Here is a 22,958-nt window from a genome sequence, read left to right as displayed (position 1 = left end):
TAGATAGCACAGTGTCCAATGACGGGCCGAAAGTATATAGAATGGTGTCGTCTGCGTAGAGGTGGATCAGGGAATCGCCCGCAGCAAGAGCAACATCATTGATATATACAGAGAAAAGAGTCGGCCCGAGAATTGAACCCTGTGGCATCCCCATAGAGACTGCCAGAGGACTGGACAGCATGCCCTCCGATTTGACACACTGAACTCTGTCTGCAAAGTAATTGGTGAACCAGGCAAGGCAGTCACCCGAAAACCCGAGGCTACTGAGTCTGCCGATAAGAATATGGTGATTGACAGAGTCGAAAGCCTTGGCAAGGTCGATGAAGATGGCTGCACAGTACTGTCTTTTATCGATGGCGGTTATGATGTCGTTTAGTACCTTGAATGTGGCTGAGGTGCACCCGTGACCTGCTCGGAAACCAGATTGCATAGCGGAGAAGGTACGGTGGGATTCGAGATGGTCAGTGACCTGTTTGTTGACTTGGCTTTCGAAGACCTTAGATAGGCAGGGCAGAATGGATATAGGTCTGTAACAGTTTGGGTCCAGGGTGTCTCCCCCTTTGAAGAGGGGGATGACTGCGGCAGCTTTCCAATCCTTGGGGATCTCAGACGATATGAAAGAGAGGTTGAACAGGCTGGTAATAGGGGTTGCGACAATGGCGGCGGATAGTTTCAGAAATAGAGGGTCCAGATTAAGGACAACAAAGTCAAGGTATTGGAGTGGCCATCACAAAGCCCTGAACTCAATACAAAATGTGAGGGCAGAACTGAAAAAGCGTGTGCGAGCAAGGAGGCCTACAAACCTGACTCGGTTACACCAGCTCTGTCAGAAGGAATGGGCCAAAATTCACCCAACTTATTATGGAAGCTTGTGGAAGGCTCCCCAAAATGTTTGAACCAAGTTAACATTTTTAAAGGCAATGCTACCAAATACCAATTGAGTGTATGAAAACTTTTGACCCACTGGGAATGTGATGAAAGAAATTAAAGCTGAAATAAATCATTCTCTCTACTATTATTCCGACATTTCAATTTCTTAAAATAAAGTGGTGATCCTAACTGACCTAAGACAGTGAATTTTTACTAGGATTAAATGTCAGAAATTGTGAAAAACTGAGTTTAAATGTATTTGGCTCAGGTGTATGTTAACTTCATACTTCAACTGTAGCAGAAAACAGCTACTGAAATCAGAAAGCAAACCCCCGTTTTGAGTCAATACTGCCATCTATTGGTAAACATAAATATACCAGGTTACTACAAACCCCCGTCTTGAGTCAATACTGCCATCTATTGGTAAACATAAATATACCAGGTTACTACAAACCCCCGTCTTGAGTCAATACTGCCATCTATTGGTAAACATAAATATACCAGGTTACTACAAACCCCGTCTTGAGTCAATACTGCCATCTATTGGTAAACATAAATATACCAGGTTACTACAAACCCCCGTCTTGAGTCAATACTGCCATCTATTGGTAAACATAAATATACTAGGTTACTACAAACCCCCGTCTTGAGTCAATACTGCCATCTATTGGTAAACATACATATACCAGGTTACTACAAACCCCCGTCTTGAGTCAATACTGCCATCTATTGGTAAACATAAATATACCAGGTTACTACAAACCCCCGTCTTGAGTCAATACTGCCATCTATTGGTAAACATAAATATACCAGGTTACTACAAACCCCCGTCTTGAGTCAATACTGCCATCTATTGGTAAACATAAATATACCAGGTTACTACAGTTAGTCACTTAGATATCAAACATTTCTCTCTGCCCTGTTCCAAAATGTGTAGAATTGCAGGAAATTAGCTGTAAAACAAAACTGTCGATGTGCCCTTGAGCAAGGCATTAAACCTGAATTTGTTCTTGGGACACAGTACTGCTATGGCTGACCCAGGAAAACACAACACATTTCATTGCACATATCCGGTGTAACTGACAATGAAAATATATTTTAAACTCACCTGGTACCCAGCCAGTAGTTTGCTCGTGGATAGGTCTTGACCCTGACCCCTGACCCCTAGCACTTGACCCCTAACTCACCTGGTACCCAGCCAGTAGTTTGCTCCTCCAGTGTGCCTGGGGCATGTCGTGGATGGGTCTTAACCCTGACCCCTGACGCCTGACTCCTAGCACTTGACCCCTAACTCACCTGGTATCCAGACAGCAGTTTGCTTCTCCAGTGTGCCTGGGGCATGTCGTGGATGGAGAGGCGCAGGTTGTGGTAGCTGTCTTTAAACAGCAGGACGTGGGGCTCATCAATTAGACGACCACCTAGCTGTCTCTCCATCTGCATCACCTCCTAGAGAGAGAGACACACAGAGAAAGAGAGAGAGAGAAAGAGAGAGACAGAGAGAGACACAGAGAGAGAGACAGAGAGAGACACACAGAGAGTGACAGAGAGTGACAGAGAGAGACAGAGAGATACACAGAGAGACAGAGAGACACAGAGAGAGACACAGAGAGAAACACACACAGAGAGTGACAGAGAGAGACACACACAGAGAGTGACAGAGAGAGACACAGAGAGAGACACAGAGAGAGAGAGACACAGAGAGACACAGAGAGAGAGACACACAGAGAGACACACACAGAGAGTGACAGAGAGAGACACACACACAGAGAGTGACAGAGAGAGACACAGAGAGAGACACAGAGAGAGAGAGACACAGAGAGACACAGAGAGAGAGACACACAGGGAGACACACACAGAGAGTGACAGAGAGAGACACACACAGAGAGTGACACAGAGAGACACAGAGAGACACAGAGAGACACAGAGAGAGACACCGAGAGAGAGACACACAGAGAGTGACAGAGAGAGACACACACAGAGAGTGACAGAGAGAGACACAGAGAGAGACACACACAGAGAGTGACAGAGAGAGACACAGAGAGAGACACAGAGAGAGAGACACAGAGAGACACACACAGAGAGAGACACAGAGAGAGACACACAGAGAGACACAGAGAGAGACACACACAGAGAGTGACAGAAAGAGACACAGAGAGAGACACAGAGAGAGAGAGACACAGAGAGAGAGACACAGAGAGAGAGACACAGAGAGAGACACAGAGAGAGACACAGAGAGAGACACAGAGAGAGAGAGACACAGAGAGACACAGAGAGAGAGAGACACAGATAGAGACACACACAGAGAGTGACAGAGAGAGACACAGAGAGAGACGCAGAGAGAGACACAGAGAGAGACACAGAGAGAGACACACACAGAGAGACACAGAGAGAGACACAGAGAGTTAGACACACAGAGAGTGACAGAGAGAGACACAGAAAGAGACACAGAGAGAGAGCGACACAGAGAGACACAGAGAGAGAGACACAGAGAGAGACACACACAGAGAGAGACACACACAGAGAGTGACACAGAGAGAGAGAGACACAGAGAGAGAGAGACACAGAGAGAGACACACACAGAGAGTGACAGAGAGAGACACAGAGAGAAAATCAGAAGGAGGAAGGGAGGCACACACACACTAATGGGTGCCTGACTTCGTCTGGGGGGGGGGCTCACTAGGGGGCAGTGCAGTTCTACACTGATTCTTAACAGGGGAATCATTTTTCTCAAGTTTCATTCTAATAAATTATACTGAAAAAGTGTTTTAATTACTACATTACTAATCTACTCCCTACCCTGAAAATCCCACCCACAATAATTGATTGACCGGTCTGAAACACTACCACCCTGTGACTCACAAACATCCCGCCTCCTCCCCTGGCAATCCCACCCACAGTGATCGATTGACCGGTCTGAAACACTACCACCCTGTGACTCACACCAATATCCTGCTCCTCCCCTGGCAATCCCACCCACAGTGATCGATTGACTGGTCTGAAACACTATACCACCCTGTGACTCTCACCAATATCCTGCTCCTCCCCTGGCAATCCCACCCACAGTGATCGATTGACAGGCCAAACTGTTAAGAATGTGGCCAGGATAACGCATGACAATGAGGAAATTAAATAAAACATGGAAGGAATAATATTGTTTTACCCAATAAGGGTACTTTAATTGTTAAATTGCACAATAAGTTTTCATCTCCTTTTTTGTGCGTCAAACAATGTCCATAAATTCCAGTAATGTTACACGTAAACTTTGATTGATTTATTTTCTAGCAAAAGTTCTTTCTATGGTAGTGTTATCTGCAAGGGCATTGACTACAGCTCAGCGTTCAACACCACAGTACCCACAAAGCTCATCACCAATCTCAGGATTCTGGGACTAAACACCTCCCTCTGCAACTGGAACCTGGACTTCCTGACAGGCCGCCCCCGGGTGGTGAAGGTAGGTAGCGCACGTGACAAATAAACTTTGATTTGATTTGAACAAGAACTGTCCATTTGAAAAATGCAAACTGGAGTTTTGCACTTAAATTTGGTCATTGATTATTATTTCTCATGAAAATAGTAAACGTGTTATTATTGTATCATTATCTTTATCACATTAGATTTTTGGAGGGCAGCTACAGAAAGTCTTGAATTTCTTCACATTTTATTGTGTTTACAAAGTAAAATCGATTTTAATTGACACTTTTTTTGTCAACAATTTACACAAAATGCTCTGTAATTTCAAAGTGGAAGAAAAATGTTATTTATTTTTTTATGATTAATGAAGAATAAAGCACTAATATATTTTGATGAGTTTTCACACCCTGGGAATCAATACATGTTAGAATCTCCTTTGTCAGAGGTTACAGCTATGAGTCTTTCTGGGTAAATCTCTATGAGCTTTGGACACATCTGGATTGTGCAATATTTTCCCATGATTCAGTTCAGATTTTCAAACATATTTAAGTCATCTATAATTTGACCACTCAGGAACATGTCTTCTTGGTAAGCGACTCCAGTGTAGATTTGGCCTTGTGTTTTAGGTTATCGTCCTGCTGAAAGGTGAATTCATCTCCCAGTGTCTGATGCAAAGCAGACTGAACCAGGTTTTCCTCTAGTATTTTGCCCGTGCTTAGCTCCATCCTGTTTATTTTCATCCTGAAAAACTCCCATTCTTTGCCGATGTCAAGCATACCCATACCATGATGCAACCACCACCATGCCTGAAAATATGGAGGTATTTACTCATTGACGTGTTGTGTTGGGATTTGGCCCAAACATTAGGCTTTGCATTTAGACTAAAAAGTGTATTTCTTTAATTTCTTGCCTTGCTGCTTACATGTTTCTATGTATTCTTCTTTTCACACTGTCATTTAGGATGGAGTCACTACAATGTTGTTGATCCATCCTCAGTTTCCTCCCGTCACAGACATTGACCTCTGGTAGCTGTTTTAAAAATCACCAATGGACTCATGGTGACATCCTGGAGCCGTTTCCTTCCTCTCCTGCAGCTCAGTTTAGAAGGACGACTGCATATTTGATGTGTCTGGGTGGTTAAATAATCCACAACATAATTATTAACTAGACCATTCTTAAAGAGATATTCCATGTCTGATTTGCTATTTTTACCCATCTACCAATCACTACCCTGCTTTATGCGGCTTTTGAAAAGCTCCCTGGTCTTTGTAGTTGAATATGTGCTTGACTCTGGGAACTGACAGATGTTGTATGTATTGGGGACAGAGGAAGGGGTTAATCATTCACTACTTGACTCTGGGACCTTACAGATGTTGTATGTAGGGGGGACAGAGGAAGGGGTTAATCATTCACTACTAGACCGAGGGACCTGACAGATGTTGTATGTATTGGGGACAGAGGAAGGGGTTAATCATTCACTACTAGACTGAGGGGACAGAGGAAGGGGTTAATCATTCACTACTAGACTGAGGGGACAGAGGAAGGGGTTAATCATTCACTACTAGACTGAGGGGACAGAGGAAGGGGTTAATCATTCACTACTAGACTGAGGGGACAGAGGAAGGGGTTAATCATTCACTACTAGACTGAGGGGACAGAGGAAGGGGTTAATCATTCACTACTAGACTGAGGGGACAGAGGAAGGGGTTAATCATTCACTACTAGACCGAGGGACCTGACAGATGTTGTATGTAGGGGGACAGAGGGAGGGGTTAATCATTCACTACTAGACCGAGGGACCTGACAGATGTTGTATGGAGGGGGACAGAGGGAGGGGTTAATCATTCACTACTAGACCGAGGGACCTGACAGATGTTGTATGGAGGGGGACAGAGGGAGGGGTTAATCATTCACTACTAGACCGAGGGACCTGACAGATGTTGTATGGAGGGGGACAGAGGGAGGGGTTAATCATTCACTACTAGACCGAGGGACCTGACAGATGTTGTATGTAGGGGGGACAGAGGAAGGGATAGTCATTAAAAATCATGTCAACCCCTATCATTTCACAGAGTGAATCCAGGTAACTTATTATGTGATTTGTTAAGCCACATTTTACTCCTGAACTCATGTGGGCTTTCCTTTAACAAAAGGATACATCTGCAACGACCATGTTTCAGTTTACATTTGTATTACATTGTATTACGTTTGTATTAATTTGTAAACATTTGTAGAATTTTCTTTTTACTCTGATATTATGGAGTATTTTGTCGAGGTCAATGACAAAAAATTACAATCCATAAATTGCGACCCCGAATCTGCAAAAGAACTATCTTTATTTAACCAGGCAAGTCAGTTAAGAACAAATTGTTATTTTCAATGACGGCCTAGAAACAGTCGGTTAACTGCCTGTTCAGGGGCAGAACGACAGATTTGTACCTTGGCAGCTCGGGGATTCGATCTTGCAACCTTTCGGTTACAAGTCCAATGCGCTAACCACTAGGCTACCTGCCACCTCTACACTCTAACCACTAGGCTACCTGCCCCCTCTACACTCTAACCACTAGGCTACCTGCCGCCTCTACACTCTAACCACTAGGCTACCTGCCGCCTCTACACTCTAACCACTAGGCTACCTGCCGCCTCTACACTCTAACCACTAGGCTACCTGCCACCTCTACACTCTAACCACTAGGCTACCTGCCACCTCTACACTCTAACCACTAGGCTACCTGCCACCTCTACACTCTAACCACTAGGCTACCTGCCCCCTCTACACTCTAACCACTAGGCTACCTGCCGCCTCTACACTCTAACCACTAGGCTACCTGCCGCCTCTACACTCTAACCACTAGGCTACCTGCCGCCTCTACACTCTAACCACTAGGCTACCTGCCACCTCTACACTCTAACCACTAGGCTACCTGCCACCTCTACACTCTAACCACTAGGCTACCTGCCACCTCTACACTCTAACCACTAGGCTACCTGCCCCCTCTACACTCTAACCACTAGGCTACCTGCCGCCTCTACACTCTAACCACTAGGCTACCTGCCACCTCTACACTCTAACCACTTGGTTACCTGCCGCCTCTACACTCTAACCACTAGGCTACCCCGCCCCCTCTACACTCTAACCACTAGGCTACCTGCCACCTCTACACTCTAACCACTAGGCTACCCCGCCCCCTCTACACTCTAACCACTAGGCTACCTGCCACCTCTACACTCTAACCACTAGGCTACCTGCCTCCTCTACACTCTAACCACTAGGCTACCCCGCCCCCTCTACACTCTAACCACTAGGCTACCTGCCACCTCTACACTCTAACCACTAGGCTACCTGCCACCTCTACACTCTAACCACTAGGCTACCTGCCTCCTCTACACTCTAACCACTAGGCTACCTGCCACCTCTACACTCTAACCACTAGGCTACCCCGACCCCTCTACACTCTAACCACTAGACTACCTGCCGCCTCTACACTCTAACCACTAGACTACCTGCCGCCTCTACACTCTAACCACTAGACTACCTGCCGCCTCTACACTCTAACCACTAGACTACCTGCCGCCTCTACACTCTAACCACTAGACTTCCTGCCGCCTCTACACTCTAACCACTTGGTTAGAGTGCACACCTGCCGCATGTTATGAACATGAGAAAATAACACAATTGCATATGTCATGTAACTGCGCTTTGGTTCTTAAAACCACACATTTAAAAAAATAAAAATAATTCTACCTTGAGGATCTTACCAAGTTTAGGATGAAGAGAAAATAAAAGGGTTTTACATTTGAACAAAGGACTAGGCTACTACGTATCAATGATTGTTTAAATTGTCGTTCTGTTTAATAGTGACCTTTAGAACAGCAGCCACAGTGAGTAGTCTACATATTGACAACACATCGTGAAGAAGCAGAATAACCATGAAAATATGAGGAATAACAAAAGTGTAGTCTCAGCAAGCACACTAATTGACCGTTCTGCTTTTCCTCCAACGTTTTTTGGGGGGCGATGTTGTTTGAAGCACCGTCACCCTGAACATTTTTTAAAATACCTTGTCTCCGCAGCGTACATATTTGATGCAAAGAGGGCGGAAATTGCTTATTTGGTCGATATTACTCACCAAAATAAGCAGAGCTGTTTTATCGAGATAAAAATATCCTGTGTTTGTTTTCTGCATACAGACACAGCTTGGTTACATTATAACCTGGAAGAAGCTACAGTGTATATGGTGTTCAGACAGGACTGTTACTGTTGTAACCTGTCCGATTGAATTTGGGAAACCAGATGGCAAAATGCAGAAGGCTGATAAATGTGAACAGCTTTTGGTGAGAAACATTATTTCACAGATTTAATTATGGAATATTAGTCCTACTGATTATTTCTCCCTACCTACTAGTGAGAATACTCATTGACAGCCCGCAAGAATACTCATTGACAGCCCGCGAGAATACTCATTGACAGCCCTCGAGAATACTCATTGACAGCCCGCGAGAATACTCATTGACAGCCATCGAGAATACTCATTGACAGCCATCGAGAATACTCATTGACAGCCATCGAGAATACTCATTGACAGCCCGCGAGAATACTCATTGACAGCCCTCGAGAATACTCATTGACAGCCCGCGAGAATACTCATTGACAGCCCTCGAGAATACTCATTGACAGCCATCGAGAATACTCATTGACAGCCCGCGAGAATACTCATTGACAGCCCGCGAGAATACTCATTGACAGCCCGCGAGAATACTCATTGACAGCCCGCGAGAATACTCATTGACAGCCCGCGAGAATACTCATTGACAGCCCGCGAGAATACTCATTGACAGCCCGCGAGAATACTCATTGACAGCCATCGAGAATACTCATTGACAGCCATCGAGAATACTCATTGACAGCCATCGAGAATACTCATTGACAGCCCGCGAGAATACTCATTGACAGCCCTCGAGAATACTCATTGACAGCCCTCGAGAATACTCATTGACAGCGCGCGAGAATACTCATTGACAACCCTCGAGAATACTCATTGACAGCCATCGAGAATACTCATTGACAGCCCGCGAGAATACTCATTGACAGCCCGCGAGAATACTCATTGACAGCCCGCGAGAATACTCATTGACAGCCCGCGAGAATACTCATTGACAGCCCGCGAGAATACTCATTGACAGCCATCGAGAATACTCATTGACAGCCGTTGAGAATACTCATTGACAGCCCGCGAGCTACCTGACATGCATTCTTTGTAGGCTGATGGAAAGCTAATCAGAGTCAGTGGGAGAATCTCAATTGCAAAAACCTCACGTCCTCTCGCCTCTTTCCTTGCCTCCTTTTAAAAAAACAATCGGAGGAGAAGGTCAGAGGGGAGGGAGTCCCGAGAAGACCGATGAGTTTTGAGAAGGAGGCGATGAAAGAAGACATGAGGAGAATGCCAAGAGATTCTCCCTCAGAGTCCGAGTGCCCTACAGCTAAGCCTGTTCAGACATGGCTTTCTCTTCTTGGTTCTGAGGCAAAGGGAAATTATACAATTCATTTGTTCATGGTACACGCAGCTCAAATGATATGTAACAACACCATGAGACCAACGCAGCTCAAATGATATGTAACAACACCATCAGACCAACGCAGCTAAAATGATATGTAACAACACCATCAGACCAACGCAGCTAAAATGATATGTAACAACACCATCAGACCAACGCAGCTCAAATGATATGTAACAACACCATCAGACCAACACCATCAGACCAACACCATCAGGCCAACACCATCAGGCCAACACCATCAGACCAACACCATCAGACCAACACCATCAGACCAACACCATCAGGCCAACACCATCAGACCAACACCATCAGACCAACACCATCAGACCAACACCATCAGACCAACACCATCAGACCAACACTATCAGACCAACACCATCAGACCAACACCATCAGACCAACACTATTGGACATGAAGCAATGATACACATGCAACAACAACACAGTAGATAAACACCAATGGGTCTAACTGCACCAACACAGTGGAGGGAGGGAAGCAAAACTATAGTGGGAATAACCATTCATCTAGAGGAGTCAGGGGGAGGGAAGCAAAACTATAATGGGAATAACCATTCATCTAGAGGAGACAGGGGGAGGGAAGCAAAACTATAGTGGGAATAACCATTCATCTAGAGGAGTCAGGGGAGGAAGCAAAACTATAATGGGAATAACCATTCATCTAGAGGAGACAGGGGAGGGAAGCAAAACTATAATGGGAATAACCATTCATCTAGAGGAGACGGGGGAGGGAAGCAAAACTATAGTGGGATTAACCATTCATCTAGAGGAGACAGGGGGAGGGAAGCAAAACTATAATGGGAATAACCATTCATCTAGAGGAGACGGGGGAGGGAAGCAAAACTATAGTGGGATTAACCATTCATCTAGAGGAGACAGGGGGAGGGAAGCAAAACTATAATGGGAATAACCATTCATCTAGAGGAGACAGGGGGAGGGAAGCAAAACTATAATGGGAATAACCATTTATCTAGAGGAGACAGGGAGAGGGAAGCAAAACTATAATGGGAATAACCATTCATCTAGAGGAGACAGGGGGAGGGAAGCAAAACGATAGTGGGATTAACCATTCATCTAGAGGAGACAGGGGGAGGGAAGCAAAACTATAATGGGAATAACCATTCATCTAGAGGAGACAGGGGGAGGGAAGCAAAACTATAATGGGAATAACCATTCATCTAGAGGAGACAGGGAGAGGGAAGCAAAACTATAATGGGAATAACCATTGATCTATAGGAGACAGGGACAGGGAAGCAAAACTATAATGGGAATAACCATTCATCTAGAGGAGACGGGGGGAGGGAAGCAAAACTATAGTGGGATTAACCATTCATCTAGAGGAGACAGGGGGAGGGAAGCAAAACTATAATGGGAATAACCATTCATCTAGAGGAGACAGGGGGAGGGAAGCAAAACTATAATGGGAATAACCATTCATCTAGAGGAGACAGGGGGAGGGAAGCAAAACTATAGTGGGATTAACCATTCATCTAGAGGAGACGGGGGGGAGGGAAGCAAAACTATAATGGGAATAACCATTCATCTAGAGGAGACAGGGGGAGGGAAGCAAAACTATAATGGGAATAACCATTTATCTAGAGGAGACAGGGAGAGGGAAGCAAAACTATAGTGGGATTAACCATTCATCTAGAGGAGACAGGGGGAGGGAAGCAAAACTATAATGGGAATAACCATTTATCTAGAGGAGACAGGGAGAGGGAAGCAAAACGATAGTGGGATTAACCATTCATCTAGAGGAGACAGGGGGAGGGAAGCAAAACTATAATGGGAATAACCATTCATCTAGAGGAGACAGGGAGAGGGAAGCAAAACTATAATGGGAATATGGGAATCACTCACTCACTCATTCACTCACTCAAATCACTCACTCACTCACTCACTCACTCAAATCATTCACTTACTCACTCACTCACTCAAATCACTCACTCACTCACTCACTCACTCACTCACTCACTCACTCACTCACTCACTCACTCACTCACTCACTCACTCACTCACTCACTCACGGAGATCGGGCCACTACGTGAAGCCACAGCAGGTCGGCTCACATTGTCTTAACATTCCTTTAAAGTCACAGCAAGGTTACATCCCTTTTCTTTGTGTGTCTGAGCACCGGCCTCTTAAGAATTACATTAGCATGCTAATACAGAAGTCTCTCTCTCTCCCTCCCTCTTTCCCTCCCTCCCTATTTATGCTCCCTCTTTACCTCCCCCTCCCTATCTCTGCTACCTCCCTACCTCCCTCCCCCTCCCTATCTCTGCTATCTCCCTACCTCCCTATCTCTGCTATCTCCCAACCTCCCCCCTCCCTATCTCTGCTATCTCCCTCCCTCCCCCTCCCTATCTCTGCTATCTCCCTACCTCCTTCCCCCTCCCTATCTCTGCTATCTCCCGCCCTCCCTACTTCTGCTACCTCCCCCTATCTCTGCTATCTCCCTACCTCTTTCCTCCCTCCCTATCTCTGCTATCTCCTGCCCTCCCTATTTCTGCTACCTCCCTACCTCCTCCCTCCCTATCTCTGCTATCTCCCTACCTCCTTCCCCCTCCCTATCTCTGCTATCTCCTGCCCTCCCTATTTCTGCTACCTCCCTACCTCCTCCCTCCCTATCTCTGCTATCTCCCTACCTCCTTCCCCCTCCCTATTTCTGCTACCTCCCTACCTCCCTCCCTCCCTAACTCTGCTATCTCCCGCCCTCCCTTCATCTCTTGTACCTGTTCTATGATGATGAAGTCACCACTGTAACCATCCTGCTTATTGTCCCCGCATGGCAGAACTCATTAATTTCATTTTTTGTTTTTGTGCCAGTACAGATTTGTAAATGCATGCTTATTATTTTAATCTCAGTGGGACGGGAGTAGAGAGCCATTTGTTGCCGTCTTACACACCATCTGGATAATATCCACTGACTTTAGTGTGTGTGTGAGGTTTGAGGTGTGTGTGTGAGGTGTGTGTGAGGTGTGTGTGTGTGTGTGTGTGTGTGTGTGTGTGTGTGTGTGTGTGTGTGTGTGTGTGTGTGTGTGTGTGTGTGTGTGTGAGGTGTGTGTGCATGTGAGGTGTGTGTGTGTGCATGTGAGGTGTGTGTGTGTGCATGTGAGGTGTGTGTGTGTGCATGTGAGGTGTGTGTGCATGTGAGGTGTGTGTGTGTGCATGTGAGGTGTGTGTGTGTGCATGTGAGGTGTGTGTGTGTGCATGTGAGGTGTGTGTGCATGTGAGGTGTGTGTGTGTGCATGTGAGGTGTGTGTGTGTGTGTGTGTGTGTGTGAGGTGTGTGTGTGAGGTGTGTGTGTGTGTGTGAGGTGTGTGTGTGTGTGTGTGAGGTGTGTGTGTGTGTGTGTGTGTGCATGTGAGGTGTGTGTGTGTGAGGTGTGTGTGTGTGTGTGAGGTGTGTGTGTGTGTGAGGTGTGTGTGTGAGGTTTGAGGTGTGCTCTACACAACACGCTCTACACAACACGCTCTGCACAACACGCTCGACACAACACGCTATACACAACACCCTCTACACAACACGCTCTACACAACACGCTCTACAATTGGGGAGAAAAAGCAAGTAAAATACAAAAAAATACCATATATATATATATATATATTACTATTAAACAACACTAGGAGATATAATATATATATTACTATTACTATTAAACAACACTAGGAGATATAATATATATATATATATTACTATTAAATAACACTAGGAGATATATATATATATTATGTATATATATATATACATATTAATATTAAAAAACACTAGGATATATATATATATTAAACAACACTAGGAGATATATAATATATATATATATATATATATATTACTATTAAACAACACTAGGATATATATATATATTATGTATATATATATATACATATTAATATTAAAAAACACTAGGAGATATATAATATATATTACTATTACACAACACTAGCAGATATATAATATATATATTACTATTAAACAACACTAGAAGATATATAATATATATATATATATATATTACTATTAACCAACACTAGGATATATAATATATATATATATATTACTATTAAATAACACTCAGAGATATATAATATATATATATATATATTACTATTAAACAACACTAGGATATATATATATATATATATATATATATATATATTACTATTAAACAACACTAGGATATATATAATATATATATATATTACTATTAACCAACACTAGGATATATAATATATATATATATATATTACTATTAAATAACACTCAGAGATATATAATATATATATATATTACTATTAAACAACACTAGGATATATATATATATATATATATATATATATATATATATATATATATATATATATTACTATTAAACAACACTAGGAGATATAATATATATATATATATATATACACATATTACTATTAAAAAACACTAGGAGATATGAAATATATATATATATATATTACTATTAAACAACACTAGGAGATATAATATATATATATATATATATATATATATATATATATATATATATATATATTACTATTACTATTAAACAACACTAGGACATATATAATATATATATATATATATTACTATTAAACAACACTAGGAGATATAATATATATATATATATTACAGGAGATGGTAGAGTACAGTCCCACACTCGAGGGGGTCAGGAGATGGTAGAGTACAGTCCCACACTAGAGGGGGTCAGGAGATGGTAGAGTACAGTCCTACACTAGAGGGTTTCAGGAGATGGTAGAGTACAGTCCTACACTAGAGGGGGTCAGGAGATGGTAGAGTACAGTCCTACAGTAGATGGGGTCAGGAGATGGTAGAGTACAATCCCACACTAGAGGGGGGTCAGGAGATGGTAGAGTACAGTCCTACACTAGAGGGGGTCAGGAGATGGTAGAGTACAGTCCTACAGTAGAGGGGGTCAGGAGATGGTAGAGTACAATCCCACACTAGAGGGGGTCAGGAGATGGTAGAGTACAGTCCTACACTAGAGGGGGTCAGGAGATGGTAGAGTACAATCCCACACTAGAGGGGGGTCAGGAGATTGTAGAGTACAGTCCTAAACTAGAGGGGGTCAGGAGATGGTAGAGTACAGTCCCACACTAGAGGGGGGGTCAGGAGATGGTAGAGTACAGTCCTACACTAGAGGGGGTCAGGAGATGGTAGAGTACAGTCCTACACTAGAGGGGGTCAGGAGATGGTAGAGTACAGTCCCACACTAGAGGGGGTCAGGAGATGGTAGAGTACAGTCAGACACTAGAGGGGGTCAGGAGATGGTAGAGTACAGTCCTACAGTAGAGGGGGTCAGGAGATGGTAGAGTACAGTCCCACACTAGAGGGGGTCAGGAGATGGTAGAGTACAGTCCTACACTAGAGGGGGTCAGGAGATGGTAGAGTACAGTCATACACTAGAGGGGGGGTCAGGAGATGGTAGAGTACAGTCCTACTCTAGAGGGGGGGGGGGGTCAGGAGATGGTAGAGTACAGTCCCACACTAGAGGGGGGTCAGGAGATGGTAGAGTACAGTCCTACACTAGAGGGGGGGTCAGGAGATGGTAGAGTACAGTCCTACACTAGAGGGGGTCAGGAGATGGTAGAGTACAGTCCCACACTAGAGGGGGGGGGGGGTCAGGAGATGGTAGAGTACAGTCCTACACTAGAGGGGGGGTCAGGAGATGGTAGAGTACAGTCCCACACTAGAGGGGTTCAGGAGATGGTAGAGTACAGTCCCACACTAGAGGGGGGTCAGGAGATGGTAGAGTACAGTCCTACACTAGAGGGGGTCAGGAGATGGTAGAGTACAGTCATACACTAGAGGGGGTCAGGAGATGGTAGAGTACAGTCCTACACTAGAGGGGGTCAGGAGATGGTAGATTACAGTCCCACACTAGAGGGTTTCAGGAGATGGTAGAGTACAGTCCTACTCTAGAGGGGGTCAGGAGATGGTAGAGTACAGTCCTACACTAGAGGGGGTCAGGAGATGGTAGATTACAGTCCCACACTAGAGGTTTTCAGGAGATGGTAGAGTACAGTCCTACACTAGAGGGGGTCAGGAGATGGTAGAGTACAGTCCCACACTAGAGGGGGTCAGGAGATGGTAGAGTACAGTCCTACACTAGAGGGGGTCAGGAGATGGTAGAGTACAGTCCCACACTAGAGGGGGTCAGGAGATGCTAGAGTACAGTCCCACACTAGAGGGGGTCAGGAGATGGTAGAGGACAGTCCCACACTAGAGGGGGTCAGGAGATGCTAGAGTACAGTCCCACACTAGAGGGGGTCAGGAGATGGTAGAGTACCGATCTACTATACTGGACAACTTAAGGTGCGTAGAGGAAATGTTTTCACACTACGTGCAGGTCAACAATCCTGTCCCCTATGAGTAGGGCAGACATATCTCAACTTAAATGACTGAACATGAGACTTGAGGTTGAAGAGGATAATTCCTCCTCTCCCAAGGACAAAGGTGGAGTCAATGAAACATTGGAGTTGGTACCTGGTGAGCCAGAGTCTGCGACAGTGATCTGTCATTACATGAAGAAGAAGAAGAAGAAGAAAAGGGAAAAACGCTTGAAATGAAGCTGGGAAAGTGGCTCCTGAGACCAGCGACAATCATAACCCAATAGAAAACCTCTGAGGTTAATAAGAGGCGGTGTCTGGGGAATACAAAAGAAGTCAGCCAAACATCAACGCTGGCCTTCATTCAAACAATCCAGAATCAACATACACCCCATGAGGCCCAGGGTATCAAGTTCCCTATCAGAGTCTGGAGTTCGGTCCCCTGCAGGAAACAAAGGCTGATATGGAGGACGTCACTCTGGGAGAAGTGGAGAAAAGGCCCCCTAATTAGCCATCCAGACCCGAAATCATTGATGAAGGTTTGAAATAATCTATATTTGATTAACCAATATTATCTGTGCCAAAGACATAGAATGTTTGGGGCTGAAGGTATTCCTCTACCCTCATATGATTCTCACCATTATTGGATTATATCGACCACCAACATCTGATATCTCGTTTTATGACCATGTAAATGTCACGCTTAATAAGGATCGGCCCCTTTTCTTCAATTTTCACCTAAAATGACATACACAAATGTAACTGCCTGTAGCTCAGGACCCAAATCTAACTGCCTGTAGCTCAGGACCCAAATCTAACTGCCTGTAGCTCAGGACCCAAATCTAACTGCCTGTAGCTCAGGACCCAAATCTAACTGTCTGTAGCTCAGGACCCAAATCTAACTGCCTGTAGCTCAGGACCCAAATCTAACTGCCTGTAGCTCAGGACCCAAATCTAACTGTCTGTAGCTCAGGACCCAAATCTAACTGTCTGTAGCTCAGGACCCAAATCTAACTGCCTGTAGCTCAGGACCCAAATCTAACTGCCTGTAGCTCAGGACCCACATCTAACTGCCTGTAGCTCAGGACCCAAATCTAACTGTCTGTAGCTCAGGACCCAAATCTAACTGTCTGTAGCTCAGGACCCAAATCTAACTGCCTGTAGCTCAGGACCCAAATCTAACTGCCTGTAGCTCAGGACCCAAATCTAACTGCCTGTAGCTCAGGACCCAAATCTAACTGCCTGTAGCTCAGGACCCAAATCTAACTGCCTGTAGCTCAGGACCCAAATCTAACTGTCTGTAGCTCAGGACCCAAATCTAACTGCCTGTAGCTCAGGACCCAAATCTAACTGCCTGTAGCTCAGGACCCAAATCTAACTGCCTGTAGCTCAGGACCCAAATCTAACTGCCTGTAGCTCAGGACCTGAAGCAAGTATATGCATATGCTTGGTACCATTTGAAAGGAAACACTTGTGAAAAGAATGCTGCAAAATATAACACAATAGATGATGGTAAAAGATAATACAAAGAGAAAAAAAACTCATCACTCATATATGCTGCCAAACATATCCTCGTAAAACTGACCATCCTACCGAACCTTGACTTCATTTACAAAATACAAAACACTCTACTCAACAAATTGGATGCAGTTTATCACAGTGCCAACCGTTTTGCCATCAAAGCCCAATATACTACTCACCACTGCAACCTGTATGCTCTGGCCCTCACTACATTGGCTGGCCCTCACTACATTTCCGTTGCCAAACCCACTGACTCCAGGTCAGCTATAAGTCTTTGCTAGGTAAAGCCCCGCCTTATCTCAGCTCACTGGTCACCATAGCAACACCCACCCGTAGCACGCGCTCCAGCAGGTATATCTCACTGGTCACCATAGCAGCACCCACCCGTAGCAGGCGCTCCAGCAGGTATATCTCACTGGTCACCATAGCAACACCCACCCGTAGCAGGCGCTCCAGCAGGTATATCTCACTGGTCACCATAGCAACACCCACCCGTAGCAGGCGCTCCAGCAGGTATATCTCACTGGTCACCATAGCAACACCCACCCGTAGCAGGCGCTCCAGCAGGTATATCTCACTGGTCACCATAGCAACACCCACCCGTAGCAGGCGCTCCAGCAGGTATATCTCACTGGTCACCATAGCAACACCCACCCGTAGCAGGCGCTCCAGCAGGTATATCTCACTGGTCACCATAGCAACACCCACCCGTAGCAGGCGCTCCAGCAGGTATATCTCACTGGTCACCATAGCAACACCCACCCGTAGCAGGCGCTCCAGCAGGTATATCTCACTGGTCACCATAGCAACACCCACCCGTAGCAGGCGCTCCAGCAGGTATATCTCACTGGTCACCATAGCAACACCCACCCGTAGCAGGCGCTCCAGCAGGTATATCTCACTGGTCACCATAGCAACACCCACCCGTAGCACGCGCTCCAGCAGGTATATCTCACTGGTCACCATAGCAACACCCACCCGTAGCAGGCGCTCCAGCAGGTATATCTCACTGGTCACCATAGCAACACCCACCCGTAGCAGGCGCTCCAGCAGGTATATCTCACTGGTCACCATAGCAACACCCACCCGTAGCAGGCGCTCCAGCAGGTATATCTCACTGGTCACCATAGCAACACCCACCCATAGCAGGCGCTCCAGCAGGTATGTCTCACTGGTCACCATAGCAACACCCACCCGTAGCAGGTGCTCCAGCAGGTATATCTCACTGGTCACCATAGCAACACCCACCCGTAGCAGGCGCTCCAGCAGGTATATCTCACTGGTCACCATAGCAACACCCACCCGTAGCAGGCGCTCCAGCAGGTATATCTCACTGGTCACCATAGCAACACCCACCCGTAGCAGGCGCTCCAGCAGGTATATCTCACTGGTCACCATAGCAACACCCACCCGTAGCAGGAGCTCCAGCAGGTATATCTCACTGGTCACCATAGCAACACCCACCCGTAGCAGGCGCTCCAGCAGGTATATCTCACTGGTCACCATAGCAACACCCACCTGTAGCAGGCGCTCCAGCAGGTATATCTCACTGGTCACCATAGCAACACCCACACGTAGCAGGCTCTCCAGCAGGTATATCTCACTGGTCACCATAGCAACACCCACCCGTAGCAGGCGCTCCAGCAGGTATATCTCACTGGTCACCATAGCAACACCCACCCGTAGCAGGCTCTCCAGCAGGTATATCTCACTGGTCACCATAGCAACACCCACCCGTAGCAGGCGCTCCAGCAGGTATATCTCACTGGTCACCATAGCAACGCCCACCCGTAGCAGGCGCTCCAGCAGGTATATCTCACTGGTCACCATAGCAGCACCCACCCGTAGCAGGCGCTCCAGCTGGTATATCTCACTGGTCACCATAGCAACGCCCACCCGTAGCAGGCGCTCCAGCAGGTATATCTCACTGGTCACCATAGCAACACCCACCCGTAGCAGGCGCTCCAGCAGGTATATCTCACTGGTCACCATAGCAGCACCCACCCGTAGCAGGCGCTCCAGCAGGTATATCTCACTGGTCACCATAGCAACACCCACCCGTAGCAGGCGCTCAAGCAGGTATATCTCACTGGTCACCATAGCAACGCCCACCCGTAGCAGGCGCTCCAGCAGGTATATCTCACTGGTCACCATAGCAGCACCTACCCGTAGCAGGCGCTCCAGCAGGTATATCTCACTGGTCACCATAGCAACGCCCACCCGTAGCAGGCGCTCCAGCAGGTATATCTCACTGGTCACCATAGCAACACCCACCCGTAGCAGGCGCTCCAGCAGGTATATCTCACTGGTCACCATAGCAGCACCCACCCGTAGCAGGCGCTCCAGCAGGTATATCTCACTGGTCACCATAGCAACACCCACCCGTAGCAGGCGCTCCAGCAGGTATATCTCACTGGTCACCATAGCAACACCCACCCGTAGCAGGCGCTCCAGCAGGTATATCTCACTGGTCACCATAGCAACACCCACCCGTAGCAGGCGCTCCAGCAGGTATATCTCACTGGTCACCATAGCAGCACCCACCCGTAGCAGGCGCTCCAGCAGGTATATCTCACTGGTCACCATAGCAACACCCACCCGTAGCAGGCGCTCCAGCAGGTATATCTCACTGGTCACCATAGCAACGCCCACCCGTAGCAGGCGCTCCAGCAGGTATATCTCACTGGTCACCATAGCAACACCCACCCGTAGCAGGCGCTCCAGCAGGTATATCTCACTGGTCACCATAGCAACACCCACCCGTAGCAGGCTCTCCAGCAGGTATATCTCACTGGTCACCATAGCAACACCCACCCGTAGCAGGCGCTCCAGCAGGTATATCTCACTGGTCACCATAGCAACGCCCACCCGTAGCAGGCGCTCCAGCAGGTATATCTCACTGGTCACCATAGCAGCACCCACCCGTAGCAGGCGCTCCAGCTGGTATATCTCACTGGTCACCATAGCAACGCCCACCCGTAGCAGGCGCTCCAGCAGGTATATCTCACTGGTCACCATAGCAACACCCACCCGTAGCAGGCGCTCCAGCAGGTATATCTCACTGGTCACCATAGCAGCACCCACCCGTAGCAGGCGCTCCAGCAGGTATATCTCACTGGTCACCATAGCAACACCCACCCGTAGCAGGCGCTCAAGCAGGTATATCTCACTGGTCACCATAGCAACGCCCACCCGTAGCAGGCGCTCCAGCAGGTATATCTCACTGGTCACCATAGCAGCACCTACCCGTAGCAGGCGCTCCAGCAGGTATATCTCACTGGTCACCATAGCAACGCCCACCCGTAGCAGGCGCTCCAGCAGGTATATCTCACTGGTCACCATAGCAACACCCACCCGTAGCAGGCGCTCCAGCAGGTATATCTCACTGGTCACCATAGCAGCACCCACCCGTAGCAGGCGCTCCAGCAGGTATATCTCACTGGTCACCATAGCAACACCCACCCGTAGCAGGCGCTCCAGCAGGTATATCTCACTGGTCACCATAGCAACACCCACCCGTAGCAGGCGCTCCAGCAGGTATATCTCACTGGTCACCATAGCAACACCCACCCGTAGCAGGCGCTCCAGCAGGTATATCTCACTGGTCACCATAGCAGCACCCACCCGTAGCAGGCGCTCAAGCAGGTATATCTCACTGGTCACCATAGCAACGCCCACCCGTAGCAGGCGCTCCAGCAGGTATATCTCACTGGTCACCATAGCAGCACCTACCCGTAGCAGGCGCTCCAGCAGGTATATCTCACTGGTCACCATAGCAACGCCCACCCGTAGCAGGCGCTCCAGCAGGTATATCTCACTGGTCACCATAGCAACACCCACCCGTAGCAGGCGCTCCAGCAGGTATATCTCACTGGTCACCATAGCAGCACCCACCCGTAGCAGGCGCTCCAGCAGGTATATCTCACTGGTCACCATAGCAACACCCACCCGTAGCAGGCGCTCCAGCAGGTATATCTCACTGGTCACCATAGCAACACCCACCCGTAGCAGGCGCTCCAGCAGGTATATCTCACTGGTCACCATAGCAACACCCACCCGTAGCAGGCGCTCCAGCAGGTATATCTCACTGGTCACCATAGCAGCACCCACCCGTAGCAGGCGCTCCAGCAGGTATATCTCCCTGGTCACCATAGCAACACCCACCCGTAGCAGGCGCTCCAGCAGGTATATCTCACTGGTCACCATAGCAACGCCCACCCGTAGCAGGCGCTCCAGCAGGTATATCTCACTGGTCACCATAGCAGCACCTACCCGTAGCAGGCGCTCCATCAGGTATATCTCACTGGTCACCATAGCAACGCCCACCCGTAGCAGGTGCTCCAGCAGGTATATCTCACTGGTCACCATAGCAACACCCACCCGTAGCAGGCGCTCCAGCAGGTATATCTCACTGGTCACCATAGCAGCACCCACCCGTAGCAGGCGCTCCAGCAGGTATATCTCACTGGTCACCATAGCAACACCCACCCGTAGCAGGCGCTCCAGCAGGTATATCTCACTGGTCACCATAGCAACGCCCACCCGTAGCAGGCGCTCCAGCAGGTATATCTCACTGGTCACTCCCAAAGCTGTTACTGTTAACTCTCTGTCTATCTGTTAACTCTCTATCTATCTGTTAACTGTCTATCCATCTGTTAACTGTCTATCCATCTGTTAACTGTCTATCCATCTGTTAACTGTCTATCCATCTGTTAACTGTCTATCCATCTGTTAACTGTCTATCTATCTGTTAACTGTCTATCTATCTGTTAACTGTCTATCTATCTGTTAACTGTCTATCTATCTGTTAACTGTCTATCTATCTGTTAACTCTCTATCTGAATTTCCGCCTGACTGACGTACCCAAAGTAAACTCCCTGTTGCTCAGGCCCAGAAGCATGTAATTGGTACCATTGGATAGAAAACACTTTGAAGTTTGTAGAAATGTTAAAATAATGTAGGTGGCTATAACACAATAGATATGGTAGGAGAAAATCCAAAGAAAAATCAACAAGCATTTTTTTTGAGAGCCCATGCTCTTCCATTAGAACGTATAAGGACAAAGTTAAATCCAGCTCCCAGATTGCAATTCCTATGGCTTCCACTAGATGTCAACAGTCTTTGGTCAAGGTTTCAGGCTTGTTTCTTCCCAAACAAGGAAGAATTTGGAGTTTTAGACAAAGAGGACGCGCACCTGCTAATTTTGCTTTTTTATTGAAT

The 22,958-nt window shown here is 46.8% G+C and overlaps 1 protein-coding gene across 1 annotated transcript in view; it reads right to left on the bottom strand.

Moving 5' to 3' along the window:
- The window catches only part of LOC135545392 (netrin receptor UNC5A-like), a 517,562-nt gene that overhangs the window by 34,873 nt on the left and 459,731 nt on the right, over window positions 1-22,958 (bottom strand). Inside the window, 1 exon segment of the mRNA XM_064972999.1 lies at window positions 2,167-2,316. Within this exon segment, the coding sequence (XP_064829071.1) occupies window positions 2,167-2,316 (150 nt within the window).

Source organism: Oncorhynchus masou, chromosome 9 (assembly GCF_036934945.1).
Source record: "Oncorhynchus masou masou isolate Uvic2021 chromosome 9, UVic_Omas_1.1, whole genome shotgun sequence".
Taxonomy (NCBI): Eukaryota; Metazoa; Chordata; class Actinopteri; order Salmoniformes; family Salmonidae; genus Oncorhynchus; species Oncorhynchus masou.
Note: the sequence above shows the minus strand (reverse complement) of the source record. Positions and strands in the feature narration are given on the sequence as shown.